The following is a 13684-nucleotide window of genomic DNA, read 5'->3' on the forward strand; positions in this document are numbered from 1 at the left end:
TGGAAGGAAAGATTCAAGCACATATGCAGAGGTAAACGTGCAGACTCTTCATTCGATAATAATACTGATACAATAATGAGCTAAAATTTGTTTTCTTATTATTATTTCGTTTTGTTCATAGTGAAGATGGGTGGCCGGTCAAATGTTAAACATCGACATTAGACATCTTCTATCGATGCACGTTACGCGCTTTTCTATTCTCCGAAGATACAAATAGTTTTACAAAATTAAAAATATAAACAGACTGTGAATTTTTATACATTTCTTAAGACTTCCATGAAATATCAACCGTTTTTACTTATCTACTTTAACACGTTAAGTTTTTCGCAGTCTGTCACTGGAGTTTGAGTGAAATAAAAAAGTTTCGTTGAGAAAAACGAAGTAGTTTTCGATTTATTGCGATTTTACCGAATTACCAAGCTCCCGCGAGATTCGCGAAAAACGCACGCTACGCGTGTAAATTTGCGGCGAAATATACCCGCATGCGATGTGTTAACCTACCGAAACTTAATTATTAACACAATAGATGTTAACATATTGAGAGAATTAGTTCGCCGGAAAATCCGCAGTCTAATAACAACGTATCGACATGGATACAAGTATGGTTTTAATTATGAAACTTTTTGCCGATCTTCGGAGTAAATTCATGACACACTGTTCCAATGTTTTCTACCGACGATTTAGATGGCTATACGTCTGTTTTCGCAGATCCACGAAAAGCGAAAAAATGTATCCATCAATGTTAGCTAGAGGAAGTGGAGCATCATCCTCCGTCGGTGAAGAAGTTGGAGTTGGGATAGGAATGGGCGTAGGTGTTGAACCGTATTACAGTGTCCCGGTAGGATCTACTGGGTGTACAGGGCAGCACTGGTCTCAGCCAACATCTCCGACACCCACGCACACTTCGCGTCAACCTCCTAATCTGTACCAACATGTGCATAAAGACGACGACAGTAAGTTTTCATTCAGAGATGTTTATAGCTATAACTTTTTGACTTGATCCTCGTGCGTTCCTCAGGGTGAAAATTTACCAATTTACTATTTTTACATACTATGATTGATCTCTTTCCGTTGGTGTTGTGAGCTGTATTTCTTTAACCCTTAAGTAGACTTTCAAAATATTCAATTAAATTATATTTAATATTATATTTATATTTACAATTCATTTCTATCGACATAGTAAACAGAAACGTAGCGATATAATAAAATTTCATCTAGATCCACAAATAGTTATATTATCAATAGCTAAACATTAGCATTAATAATTATTAATTTGAGTGATGCCGCATCGGCCCAATAGTTCACTTAAGGGTTAAAATGTGATTGTGTCTCGCGTCTTCGTTATCCCACGGCTACGGCGCATAGTGGGCAATTTGGACAAAATCGGAATCAAAATCAAGGAACTTTCGATAGGAATGAGGTAGAGCAATGAAATTTTTTTTAAATGAAAGCTGAAACTTTGTAGAATATGGGAAAAATAGAAAGATTATTACCATCCATTCGTTTCAACGAAAAAATGACTTCATTAGTTTTTGTCACAAAAATCTATTTTTTGCAAAATCCTGAGGTCGTAGACAAATTTTCAGACCAGATTTGAAATCAGCGTGAAAAAATCTATGGGAAATGATGTATAGCATGTAATAAACAAATTTTTTCCGCGCGTGGTATTGGAAAAACTAAAATTTTCTTGAATTTGTGCGCGTTTAACGAATTTTCTCGAGGTTGAAAAGCGTTCGTACCACAATATCTCTATTTGTCCCATATTCTACAAAGTTGCAGCTTTAATTTAAAAAAAATTTCATCGCTCTACCTCATTTCTATCGAAAGTTCTTTGATTTTGAATCCGATTTCGTCCAAATTCAGTTCAGACAAAAATGCCCATCCCTGCTATAAATGGAACATGATTTATCGTTTTTAACTGTAGAGCAAAAATGGGTAAATTATCATATTTTATATTTATACTTTTACGCGACTATTTCTGAGGAGCGTATGAGGATTAGTAGCATTATGGACAAGTGAACGAAGTACTTTAAGAGTCTGCCTTTTATTATACCATTAAGAGTTTTCATATTCTGCCATCAAGCATTTTCATATTCTACTTTTTATTCTATCTTTAAGCATTTTCATATTCTACATTTTACTCTACCATTAAGAATTTTCATATTCTACCATTTATCCTACTATTAAGAATTTAAGTAATTCTAATTTTTGTTTTACTGTTAAGAATTTTAATATTCTACTTTTTATTCTACCGTTAAGAAATTTTTGTATTACGGCTTTATCATTAAAAATATTTCAGTAAATTCTTAGACTTGTCATACTTAAAGCAATAGAAAATTTTTTATTTTCCTGTCCCTGGCTACATTTTCAAGAAATACAAGCGTCTCGTTTAAATACGATTTTCCGGTTTAACATTTCTGCAATATTATTGAACTGTTGAACGTTTTGTTAACGAAATACGAATATTCAAATATCTTGACTTTACTGCTTCAATAATCCTAACTCAATCGCTAAGATTATTTCACCTTTTTCAAAATTACGATATAGAAACTTACGCTGCATTGAAAAAAAGAGTTTCGTTTTATTAATCTTATAAGTGATACAAATTTTAAAAAGCATTATTAATATTTTGTTTATCAAAAAACATATTTAATTCATCAGAAAATATAGTAATAGATTCCTCGTAATGTCAGTGAATGGAAATTTACAATGATTTCAAATGTTATTTACCACGAGTAAGAATGTTTAGTCTAACAACTAGATACTTGAGAAACTGTTCTTATCATTCTTTTACACTTTGTGAATGCAATATTTATCATGATATTTTATGTGGGATATAAATAGAAGTTTTGATTCACATTATTGGTAGAATGGTATAAAGTGAGGTAAGTTACTTGGTTTACTTTGCAAGAACGTCGTTTAGATATCTCTTGATTCTATTAATAAAAATTTATATATGTTTCATTAGTAAAGCAAAAAAATTATTATTACCTATGATTTTATCTAATCGTTTTATGTCAAATTAGAAATTTGAATTGTAAATAATACGGAAGATAACAGTTTAAAAATGTCAAATTGTAGAGTTATAAATAGTTATGGTACGGAAAGCATTTTTGAGAAATTAAGCATCTATTTGATCTTGAATTACAATTCACTAATATAACGAATACCCTTGTTTTCCTATAATCATTTATCAAATAAACATAGCTTGTAACAATAAAGGTGACAATAAATGACAACAGTTCAAATAATTTTATCAATAACAGAAATATAGTTATTATATGATGTGGGTAAATAATTAATGAACCTTTTTGGCGTTTGAATATTTAAGAAATTTTTTACATTCCAAATTAATGTAATGTACAATTTACCATCGAATAGTTCTGTCGTATTATTTTTATCTGCCCATCTTGTGAAGTATACAAATTATGAACAATTTTGTACCCTCCGTAATTCTGAAATTTAAAATGAAATTCAGCTGTCTGAATGTTCTAAAAACTTATTCTTTAATCTTCTCGTGGGAAATTTAACACTAGATTTACGGGACCCGTCAAAATAACGGGCACTAAATTTTCTAATTTACAATACATTTATTTGTCTGTCTCAACATACTCTCATTATTTTCATATAATATTGCGAAATAACCACTTTTAGTGCTCCGTAAACCTAATGTTTAAAAAATTACGCAATATGACAAAGTACACACTAAAATAGGTGTTCAAACTTTGATACTGTATTTTGTTAAAATGCCTTGTAAAATTTTAGGAATACTTCAAACTTACTTGAAAAAGTTCCCTAAAGACTGTCGCAGAAATAAAAAAATCTCAGTCCATTTCGAATTTTTGTTACATGTATACGCTAATAGTTTAATTTCTGAATGTTTCCAAATTATTAACAGCACTATAATCATAAATTGCGAAAGAATTAAAATTAATAGAGTGCGTAAACGACTAATTTTTTTAATCAATTTGTTAAATATCAGATATTCAAAAAAAAAAAATGATTTACTATTGGGATAACCTGTTTATTCAATTATTTTCTCCTAATAGAAAAGACATGATCAAAGTTTTTCCATGGAAGATAATTTTTTATCCTGAATTGCAGCTAAAATTACTTTGAAGAAAAATATGACAAATTTGAACCGTGTCTGTTTTATTTATTACATGCATACTAATACAAAAACGGATGAATCTTTAGATTGTAAAGAATTTTTTCTATTGTTATGCTTAGAAAAATCGGAAGCCGCAAGATATCTAAGTTGACTATTTATTTCAATGCCACTGTATGTGCATAAACTTATATATGTATGTCTGAGTACATGTAATATAAACAGGATGTCCGGTAAAAGTGTAAACACTTGCAGATGTATACTATTGAAGATACCAGAGAGTTTTTTTTCATAGAAAAACAAAATTATGAGAGGTGGAAAATCTTTTGACCTTCTGAGTATGAAATATCTACGACGATTTTAGGTCGGATTCTCAAGTGACACTCTAAAAAGATCGCTACTTGTACACCAGAGCGGTTCAACGTCTGCTCGTACGGGCAGAGATTTTCTCGTCCTGGGCATGTACAAAGGCTGAAAGGCTCAAAGGCTGAATGTACATTGTGTACTCTATATACAGGGTGGCCCACATAACTCTGAACAGCTCAATATCTCGAAAACTATGCCATAGATTTTAAAGTTCTTAGTCTTAAATTGCATGGAACTGAAAGGCCTTTCTGACTACATAAACGTAAAGTGGCCTCCCTTCCCCTTTAACGGGGAGGGGAGGTATCTTTGTAATTTTAAATGGAACCCCCTATAAAATGTTACATATTTAGATTCTACCGGAAAAAACAAGTCAATTTTGTCTGAAACATTTTTTTGTCAGATACTTCCATGATGAGATATAACAGTTTGAAGTTTCGAGTTGTAGGTATTTGAAGCGCTCGGAAATAGCGTTATGGAATTATACGCGCTTCATAATTTAGAAACATTTCATAATTTAGAAAAGCGGCTTAGTAAAGCTGTCACTAATGAAAATAATAGTGCCAGTGTTCTTGCTGCAATTACATTAAATCCTCATATTAGTCAACGTACACTTGCACAAACATCACATATTAGTCGTTCATCAATTCAACGAATTTTGAAACGGCAAAAGTATCATCCTTATCACATGGTTTTATCACAAGAGCTTTCGATAGCAGATTACGATCACCGCGTAAGATTTTGTGAGTGGCTGCATGGTGTTGTGGAAAACGACTTTTTGTGCAAAATACCTTTTTCCGATGAGGCCACTTTTATGAATTCAGGGCATGTAAATAGACATAATCTGCATTATTGGGCCGTGGAAAACCCAAATTGGATGCGATGTGTTCCCTTTCAACATCGATGGTCTTTAAATGTTTGGTGTGGCCTAATAGGAGATTTTGTGATTGGACCTTATTTTTTTCAAGAAACTGTAACATCTGCAAGTTATTGTGATTTCTTAAAAAATCATTTGCCTGCGCTTTTGGAAGATGTGCCACTGCACGTTAGAAGAGAAATGTGGTTCCAACAAGACGGCGCTCCTCCACATTTTGCAATCATCACCAGGCAATTTTTGAACGAAAAATTTGGGAACAAATGGATAGGTCGTGGGGGACCTCGTCAATGGCCTCCTCGATCCCCCGATCTAACACCATTAGTTTTTTTCTTATGGCGATATGTAAAGGACAAAGTTATGTTTGAACCGCCGACGACAAAAGAGGATATGAAACAAAGAATACGTGACGCTTGCGCTTCAGTGACTCCCGAAATGTTAAAAAATGTTAGAACAACTTTGATGTTTCGAGTAAATAAATGTTTACAAGCCCGTGGTGGACATTTTGAACATTTAATTTAAAGTACATTTTATTTCTTCACGAATAAGCAAAGGACTCAAGCGCGTATAATTCCATAACGCTATTTCCGAGCGCTTCAAGTACCTACAACTCGAAACTTCAAACTGTTATATCTCATCATGGAAGTATCTGACAAAAAAATGTTTCAGACAAAATTGACTTGTTTTTTCCGGTAGAATCTAAATATGTATCATTTTATAGGGGGTTCCATTTAAAATTACAAAGGTACCTCCCCTCCCCCGTTAAAGGGGAAGGGAGGCCACTTCGCGTTTATGTAGTCAGAAAGGCCCTTCAGTTCCATGCAATTTAAGACTAAGAACTTTAAAATCGATGGCATAGTTTTCGAGATATTGAGCTGTTCAGAGTTATGTGGGCCACCCTGTATATGATAAAAGTCCCAGAACTATCTCCACTGTCGCGGGGTATACCCCGTGAAGGACCATGAACAGAAGCCTCTACAGTCTCTTCGCTGTCCGTTTCTACGTTCGCGTGGATCAAACAATAGCATCTCCTGATCGATGTATGTCCTTGCTAGACCCGTGTTTTTCGACATATATCGAGTAAACACTGTATTTGTCAGAAGAAATGTCACAGCTACGTGGCCAGCTACGAATGTGCTACGGCCTACCTCCACTCCGCTAACTCACTTGCCCGTAACTATGCCTACGGGCATAGGCGGGCGCCCTTGCCCGCTAATAGACATGTCGAGCAGCTCTGTTGTAGACAGTTAGAGAAGGAGAACGATAGACTTGATAAGTCCGTGAACTTACAAAGTGTTTTATGTACGTCTAGAATGTTCAGTGTTTTTCGTGAATTATTGCAATATCCAAAAGATCGAAATATTAAAAACAATTAAAATATCCTATCGCATAAAAAATGCGATCTTAAAATGCGTATTACACGGTACAAAGATTCTTTACAAATAATAACGATTCATCTATTACATTCCGCCTTTAATTTATTTTTCAATGCGCGTAAAGCAGGGTTGCATTTCCTACTTGAATTAGGAAAGAGGATGACAATGAAACTACAAGGTGAGTCACCTGAGACAAGACACCTGAATAATTTTCAATTAATTCAGACAAAAGTTATTTGGTTCCGAGGGGCCCATTGCGTGGTATACATAAATGTTTTTCAGGTGGAGTTGCTTGGGAGATTTGAAAGTCAACTTAGCTTTTTTTAGTCATTCAAGGTCATTCAAAGTCATAAGGTGAAAGAGTCTAAAAAATTAACGTATACTGTTTCATCGATTTGGCAAATGAACGGCTCGTATAAAAATTCATCTCGTATAGTAAAAATATTGGTTGTACTTTCGAAGGGCACCGGTGGCCGATCGAGATGGAACTTGGTGGGTATGTAAAACTCAACATTCTGAACAACTTTTTCCTATATATGTTGCCGCCGCTCGGCTTTGGTTTCTGAGATATTCTCAGAAAACTGTTGCTGCTACTAGAATGGATTCTGAACACACTTCCGCGTAGTACAAGGTATGTTAACGTATAAAAATTACTTTGTTAATAACGTATATGCATGATCACATACAAGATCTCAAGGAGAAGGTATAATTCAAGTTGATTGAGACTAGGTCGTTGAGGGGGCGACTACGCTGACGGGTGTTTCACATTTCACATGGATTTTTGTATATAAAAATACTTAAGGAACTTTTAGCTATTCCAGACCGTATACTTCAGTATACGTTTAGTAATTATGTAAAAAGTATTGCGTTGTAAAAAGTTCACACGGTATATACAACGTTTGACGATCGTCGTGATATATCTGTAGAAACAGTTGATGAGCGGTCGCACCATGCTGACACATACGCACTCCTCGGACGTGCACGTATAGGCAAAATTGAATGGACTGGTAACTGTAGTTTTTCGCGAATATCTCCGACACTATGGCCGAGTCGTGGTTACACGTATAGGAAAAAGTTGTTCAGAATGTTGAGTTTTACATACCCACCAAGTTTCATCTCGATCGGCCACCGGCGCCTTTCGGAATAATATCGAAAATATTCTTTACAAATAGAAAGATTCATCTACTTCATCGTTCCATCAGTTTATTTTTTCGATGCGCGTGTCGATAGGATCGCATTTCCTACTTGGATTAGCTTCCCCGTAGATGTTTATAATATTTTGTGAAAGATGAGCAAACGAAAAAACAAGAATTCTTTTCCTGCTTTGCCCCCAGTCCATGGATCTTCTGTATCTTTGGTATCGACAGCGAGCAGTCTGTACAGTTCAGCCGAGGAAAAGCAGGCGCACGAACTGAGGAAATTGCGAAGGGAGCTGCTGGACGCTCAAGAGAAGGTCCACTCGTTAACCAGCCAGCTATCGACCAATGTGAGTACATCGTTATGTATATATACATATATATGTATGTATATATACAACGATTTCTGTTACGATAAACCGTACTTGACGTATATTAACAACCTGCTACCGTTCGCTCGAAGTTGCGCCTATTTCGTAATACATGTGTATAACGACCTATTAAACTGACGTCACGGTTGATACACAATTGCTCAAAGCGGATCTATTCTCTCTTCTAAGCGAGATAGCTGAACGTTGTCCGCGCAACGCCAGGCGAACTGGTGCAAATGATTAATCATAATTAATCGAACAGGACAACAATTAACGAAGTTACGAGCCGGTCATTGCTCTAACGAGCTTGATCCGGCCAAACCTGTTAGAATAGTTTCCAACCAAACACCAATATATCATCTTCTATCGTGCTAAATATCGGTCGTAACTTCCATTATGATTTCTTGCCGGGTTATGGAAATTGAAGTACGGTAATATAATTTCGAGTTCCTGAGTTCATTCAGGCACTACATAAAATTATGAGAGAAATAATAATTCATGTATACAACGCGACTGTCTCGACGGAAAACCATAAATTCATTGTTAATCTACTTATGAACACCGGAACAGACATTATCGGATACGCTCCATATTCATGGGCACTCCTTGAAATCTTGAGCGCAACTTAGAATTTATTTGACGAATTCGGTCGCTTCGAATTTGTTCTTCGTTATTAATTGGAAATATGAATGTTAACTAATATTAATTATTTTAAAATAGACATATATTTCAATTATACAAATCACACAAGTGAGATTTACTCATTCGTGTATCGCGTGAGAAAAATGAAATAACATTCTTTGTTATTATTGATAATTAAAATTTAGCGTTCAGGAAAAGTAGTGTGCATACAAGGGTTTAAGACCATACAGTTCATGCATTGATTAACAAGAAAGATTCTGTTGCTTGTGCAATAAAAGATGAACGGAGTCTCCTCGTTTGATCTAATTTAAAAATTGCAGAATGATTCGATGATTTTATAAATAATAAAATTTAGAAGTCTCACAATTGACCGCTAAAAAGCTTTGGGAAACTAATTTATATAAAACGAAATATTCTAATTTTATATTATAAATATTATTTAAAATATTTCTGGACAATGAAAATAGATAAAAAAGAGCGGTAATATTACAATGCAAGAATCTATATTATAGATCCCATAATATTTTCGAATTAATTTTGTTTTTAAGTAGGGTAGCCTACTTATAGGTATGGTAGCCTATGGCCTATTCACATGCGATATATTTATTCATCGTTCAAAGTTCTCATTGCATAAACTACTCCTTCCTAGACGAGGAATTAAACCAGTGAAACTCAACAATATTTCAACGTGCACGGACGACAAAATTCACGTATTATACTTTTAAAAAAGTTTCTTAATGAATTTATATTTTATAATACTTAGAGCTTAGTGCAAAGGCTATTGTCGCAAAAAATGAGATTTTATTTGATACCGGTTCCTTAAAATTTTTCTAGAAAAATTTCAAATTGCATAAACATCCGCGGTCTAATTATCTAATTATATATTGCCTGCATACGCCAATAACACTGTCCAACAAAATTAAACTTTTTTCGAGTTTTGCAATACCTGTTGGGTGATTCTTATACACTTTGTCATCCTAAAACCGAATCTGAAAGTAGAATTGCTCCATCACGCAACGTTTTCGAAAAATTTTGGTTTTTGTAAAAATGCCCGATTTTGATACGAAACGACGTGTTACGCAAAAACTAAACACGCGAGAAAGGTAACATTTGAGTCAAGAGATAGAGGGGACTCTCCTCTACATATTCATATAGTCAATTATATTTTTATGTACTTCCTAATAGTTGTAAATGGTTGTTAAAGTTTGAAAATGTGCCGACGCGGGTACTTTGTACGCTCTATTTTTGTATTTATGTGAAAAATCCTTTATCTAGCAGGAATTTACTATACAGGAATGCATTCTACAGACATTTCTGGTAAAGAAACCATTCACGAAAAGTATTTGATTCCCTTAATGTACGAGAAGGATCAGAAAATGTTAATTGACAGCGTGTGCGCGACGCGTTCGCGCCAGACGGCCATTGCAGCCTTTTCGCGACTCGCCAGGGCCGTCGCTATGCGTAGTCGACGTTGGTACCACTCAAGTATGTCTTTGCTTACTATGCTTAATTAAATACATTTTTTTGTTGTCTTTTTGGGTGCCAATCATTACAAAAGATTATAAAAATACGAGTTATATTCACATTTCATTGTGGAAATGCTTAATAAAGAAAATTGACCGCAGCAATGCGGTGACTGGAAAATTTTATTTTCAGTAATTGTTGTCTTATCTTTATAATTGTAATACCAATGGACATTCAAGATTCTTCCGATTAAAATAAGTCCAAACACTATGTAAATGGGACTATTTTTATCGATTTTATTGATCGAAGTAGATAATTAAGACATAGATCGCTCTATATTAAATCGATAAAATCTCGCGGAAGTGTATAAATCAGCCGGACTGTTTTTGTTCTATTCATGACGAAATTATTTTAAAATCAAAACAAGGAATACAATTCCAGCATTAATCTTTCATCAAGATATTTCAACAATGGAAGAACGTTACAAAGGAAAAGACTTATGTGCGGATGCTTGCTGATTACTGCTGGACACTTATTATTGAAAATCGGGATACCAGGAACAAACGTCAAGCAAGGCGGAAACATTTTTAATTTGTTTACATCAGAAATAGGTAAGTTTTTGTATTCAATTTTCTTTATGAAGCATTTCCACAATGAAATGTGAATATAACTCGTATTTTTATAATGTTTTGTAATGATTGGCACCCAAAAATGTATTTAATTAAGCATAGTAAGCAAAGACATACTTGAGTGGTACCAACGTCGACTACGCATAGCAACGGCCCTGGCGAGTCGCGAAAAGTCTGCAATGGCCGTCTGGCGCGAACGCGTCGCGCACACGCTGTCAATTAACATTTTCTGATCCTTCTCGTACATTAAGGGAATCAAATACTTTTCGTGAATGGTTTCTTTACCAGAAATGTCTGTACAATGCATTCCTGTATAGTAAATTCCTGCTAGATAAAGGATTTTTCACATAAATACAAAAATAGAGCGTCGGCACATTTTCAAACTTTAACAACCATTTACAACTATTAGGAAGTACATAAAAATATAATTGACTATATGAATATGTAGAGGAGAGTCCCCTTTATCTCTCGACTCAAATTTGAACTTTCTAGTTTTTGCGTAACACGTCATTTTTTATAAAAATCGTGCATTTTTACAAAAACCAACATTTTTCGAAAACGTTGCGTGATGGAGCAATTCTACTTTCAGATTCGGTTTTAGGATGACAAAGTGTATAAGAATCACCCAACAGGTATTGCAAAACAATTTTGGTGTTGGACAGTGTAATCTTTAACTTACTTTCCGACTCGACTGTATTTTATATGGCCCGTAAGATCCGTCGTTTAGGTGTTTTTAGTTTTATTGGTTTTATATGGGATAGCCCAGATCTGTAAATACTTCGAATGAAATGTCCTTTATATTCTTCTACGGAAACAAAGGACTTTTATTTGCCAGAAGAACGGCAGAAAGTTCTTCGAGTACCAAATAATTTCGAATGACCCGCGTCGGACCGATGCAGCGGAAGCGTCCGTGCACCGAGGAAGATCAACGAGCCAACCAATCGGAGGCGGCGGCGGCGGCCTCTCGGGCATCTTGGATCGCTGCGCGGTGGATCGGTAGTCAGTCCGCGTTTAGTATGTGCCGAGACGCGTTACTTTGAACGTCGCTCGCGCGTTGCGTGGTCGTGTTTTCATTCGGTTCCGTTGCGACGCGTCTCTCGCGCGTGCAACAACAAACGCTCGGGGCGAGATGTGTTTTACCATCGTGACGGACTGACCGACAATCATCGTTCGAACTTGAAAGTGTGACAAAAGTGTGAGCGCGATTCGTTCCCGCAACAAGTTGGCACCGTGATCTGTCAGGCCCAAGCCCCCAGTGATCGGCCGCCAGCCGGATCGAGCCCGATCGATGAGCCCGCAACGTGATGCACGGACGCGCGGCGAATCAGCCCGCTGAATGAAAAGTAATCGAAACACGGAGTCGTTTGTCTGGTTCGATTTTTACCGATCCGTATGAGCAACTTTGATCGTTTTCCGTCGATAGCTTATTATTGTCGTGTAGCGACCTTTCTCTTTGTACGCGCGCTTTATCCTGGATACTATGCGTTACTCCCGTGATCCTATGTAGGTTTGTTTACTATTTCAGTCGTTTATCTAAGCTTTATCAAGACAGAAGGTAGATAGCGCGGACGATTTTATTTTACGATCTGATGCAGTTTTATGATCGAATAACATACTCTCCGTTCTAGGATTCATCCAACTGCGCGATCGTAAATACAATTTTGTCTGTTTCCTTAGGGATGGGGGTTGCAATCTGTAACCCTATCTGGTGATACAAAGATAACTTATCAAACATTTTCTCTGTTACGATCGAAGTCTGTGATACAGATTTTGATTCATAATTGTTAAACTGCCGGTCGCTATGCGTTCATAACTTGTGCGACATAGCAAAATTCAAGGAAACGTGTATATCGATGAAAATCAGTACATATTAGGTTGTAATATAAATTTTAGGTTTTAATTTTATCGATCTAGCCACGAATCGTTGCAAACGCAGATGACTGTGGTTAAATAAAAACTACTTACTTAGTGAACGATTTTATAATTGATTGATTGTACTCTACATTGTTCACAAGTAAAAAGAAGGTATTGAACTCAATATTTTCATGTAATTTTTTAAATATTTAAGTAATCTGCTTTAATAATACTGCACATAAAGATCCACTGTTTAATAGTTATAGTCATAATTTTTCCTCAAACAAACGATGATAAACGAAAGTTCCAATTTTTCGGAGTCTGGACAGATAAATGAAATACAATTTCGTATTTAAATACTTCTTCATACAATGCGTAGTAGCGTAACATTATTTTTGCATCTATATTAGATCAATGTGTGCAATTGTAAACTATAATATTTTCTCTAAATGCTTGCAACTTCTCCAACATTCGGATATATTAACGAAATACATTTTTGTATTTCCCGAATTAACCCTTAAGCGAAACATTGGGGTCGATGCGGGACCCACTCAAATTTATGAAAATAATTATTTAATCTGTAACTATTAATAATATAACTATTTATCGATTCAGATGAAATTTTACTATCTCGTTGTGTTTCTATTTGTCATTTCGATACAGATGAATATTAAATATTTCATTGAATCATTGCATTTTTAAAGTACATTTTGAAGGTGCACACGAAGGGTGAAATAGCAAAAGTATAGTAATTGAAAATTAAATCTTACGCGGACCGTTTTCTCACAATTAAGGACAGAGATCTCTGAACGAAATAAAGAAAGTCTGTCATTTTGGCCAGCAGTCGCGTCCTTCAAGAAATTCCGG

The 13684-nt window shown here is 35.3% G+C and overlaps 1 protein-coding gene across 7 annotated transcripts in view; it reads left to right on the forward strand.

The window, feature by feature from the left end:
• Sick (sickie) overlaps window positions 1–13684 on the forward strand; it is a 504036-nt gene that overhangs the window by 398668 nt on the left and 91684 nt on the right. For 6 of the 7 annotated variants that reach the window (XM_076804259.1, XM_076804267.1, XM_076804263.1 and 3 more), the window contains 2 exons: window positions 685–953; window positions 8056–8207. In XM_076804259.1, the coding sequence (XP_076660374.1) occupies window positions 685–953; window positions 8056–8207 (421 nt within the window). The remainder of the gene's footprint in view (window positions 1–684; window positions 954–8055; window positions 8208–13684) is intronic. The other variant, XM_076804253.1, reaches the window with a different exon arrangement.

The sequence above is a fragment of the Halictus rubicundus genome, chromosome 2, assembly GCF_050948215.1.
Source record: "Halictus rubicundus isolate RS-2024b chromosome 2, iyHalRubi1_principal, whole genome shotgun sequence".
Lineage (NCBI taxonomy): Eukaryota > Metazoa > Arthropoda > Insecta > Hymenoptera > Halictidae > Halictus > Halictus rubicundus.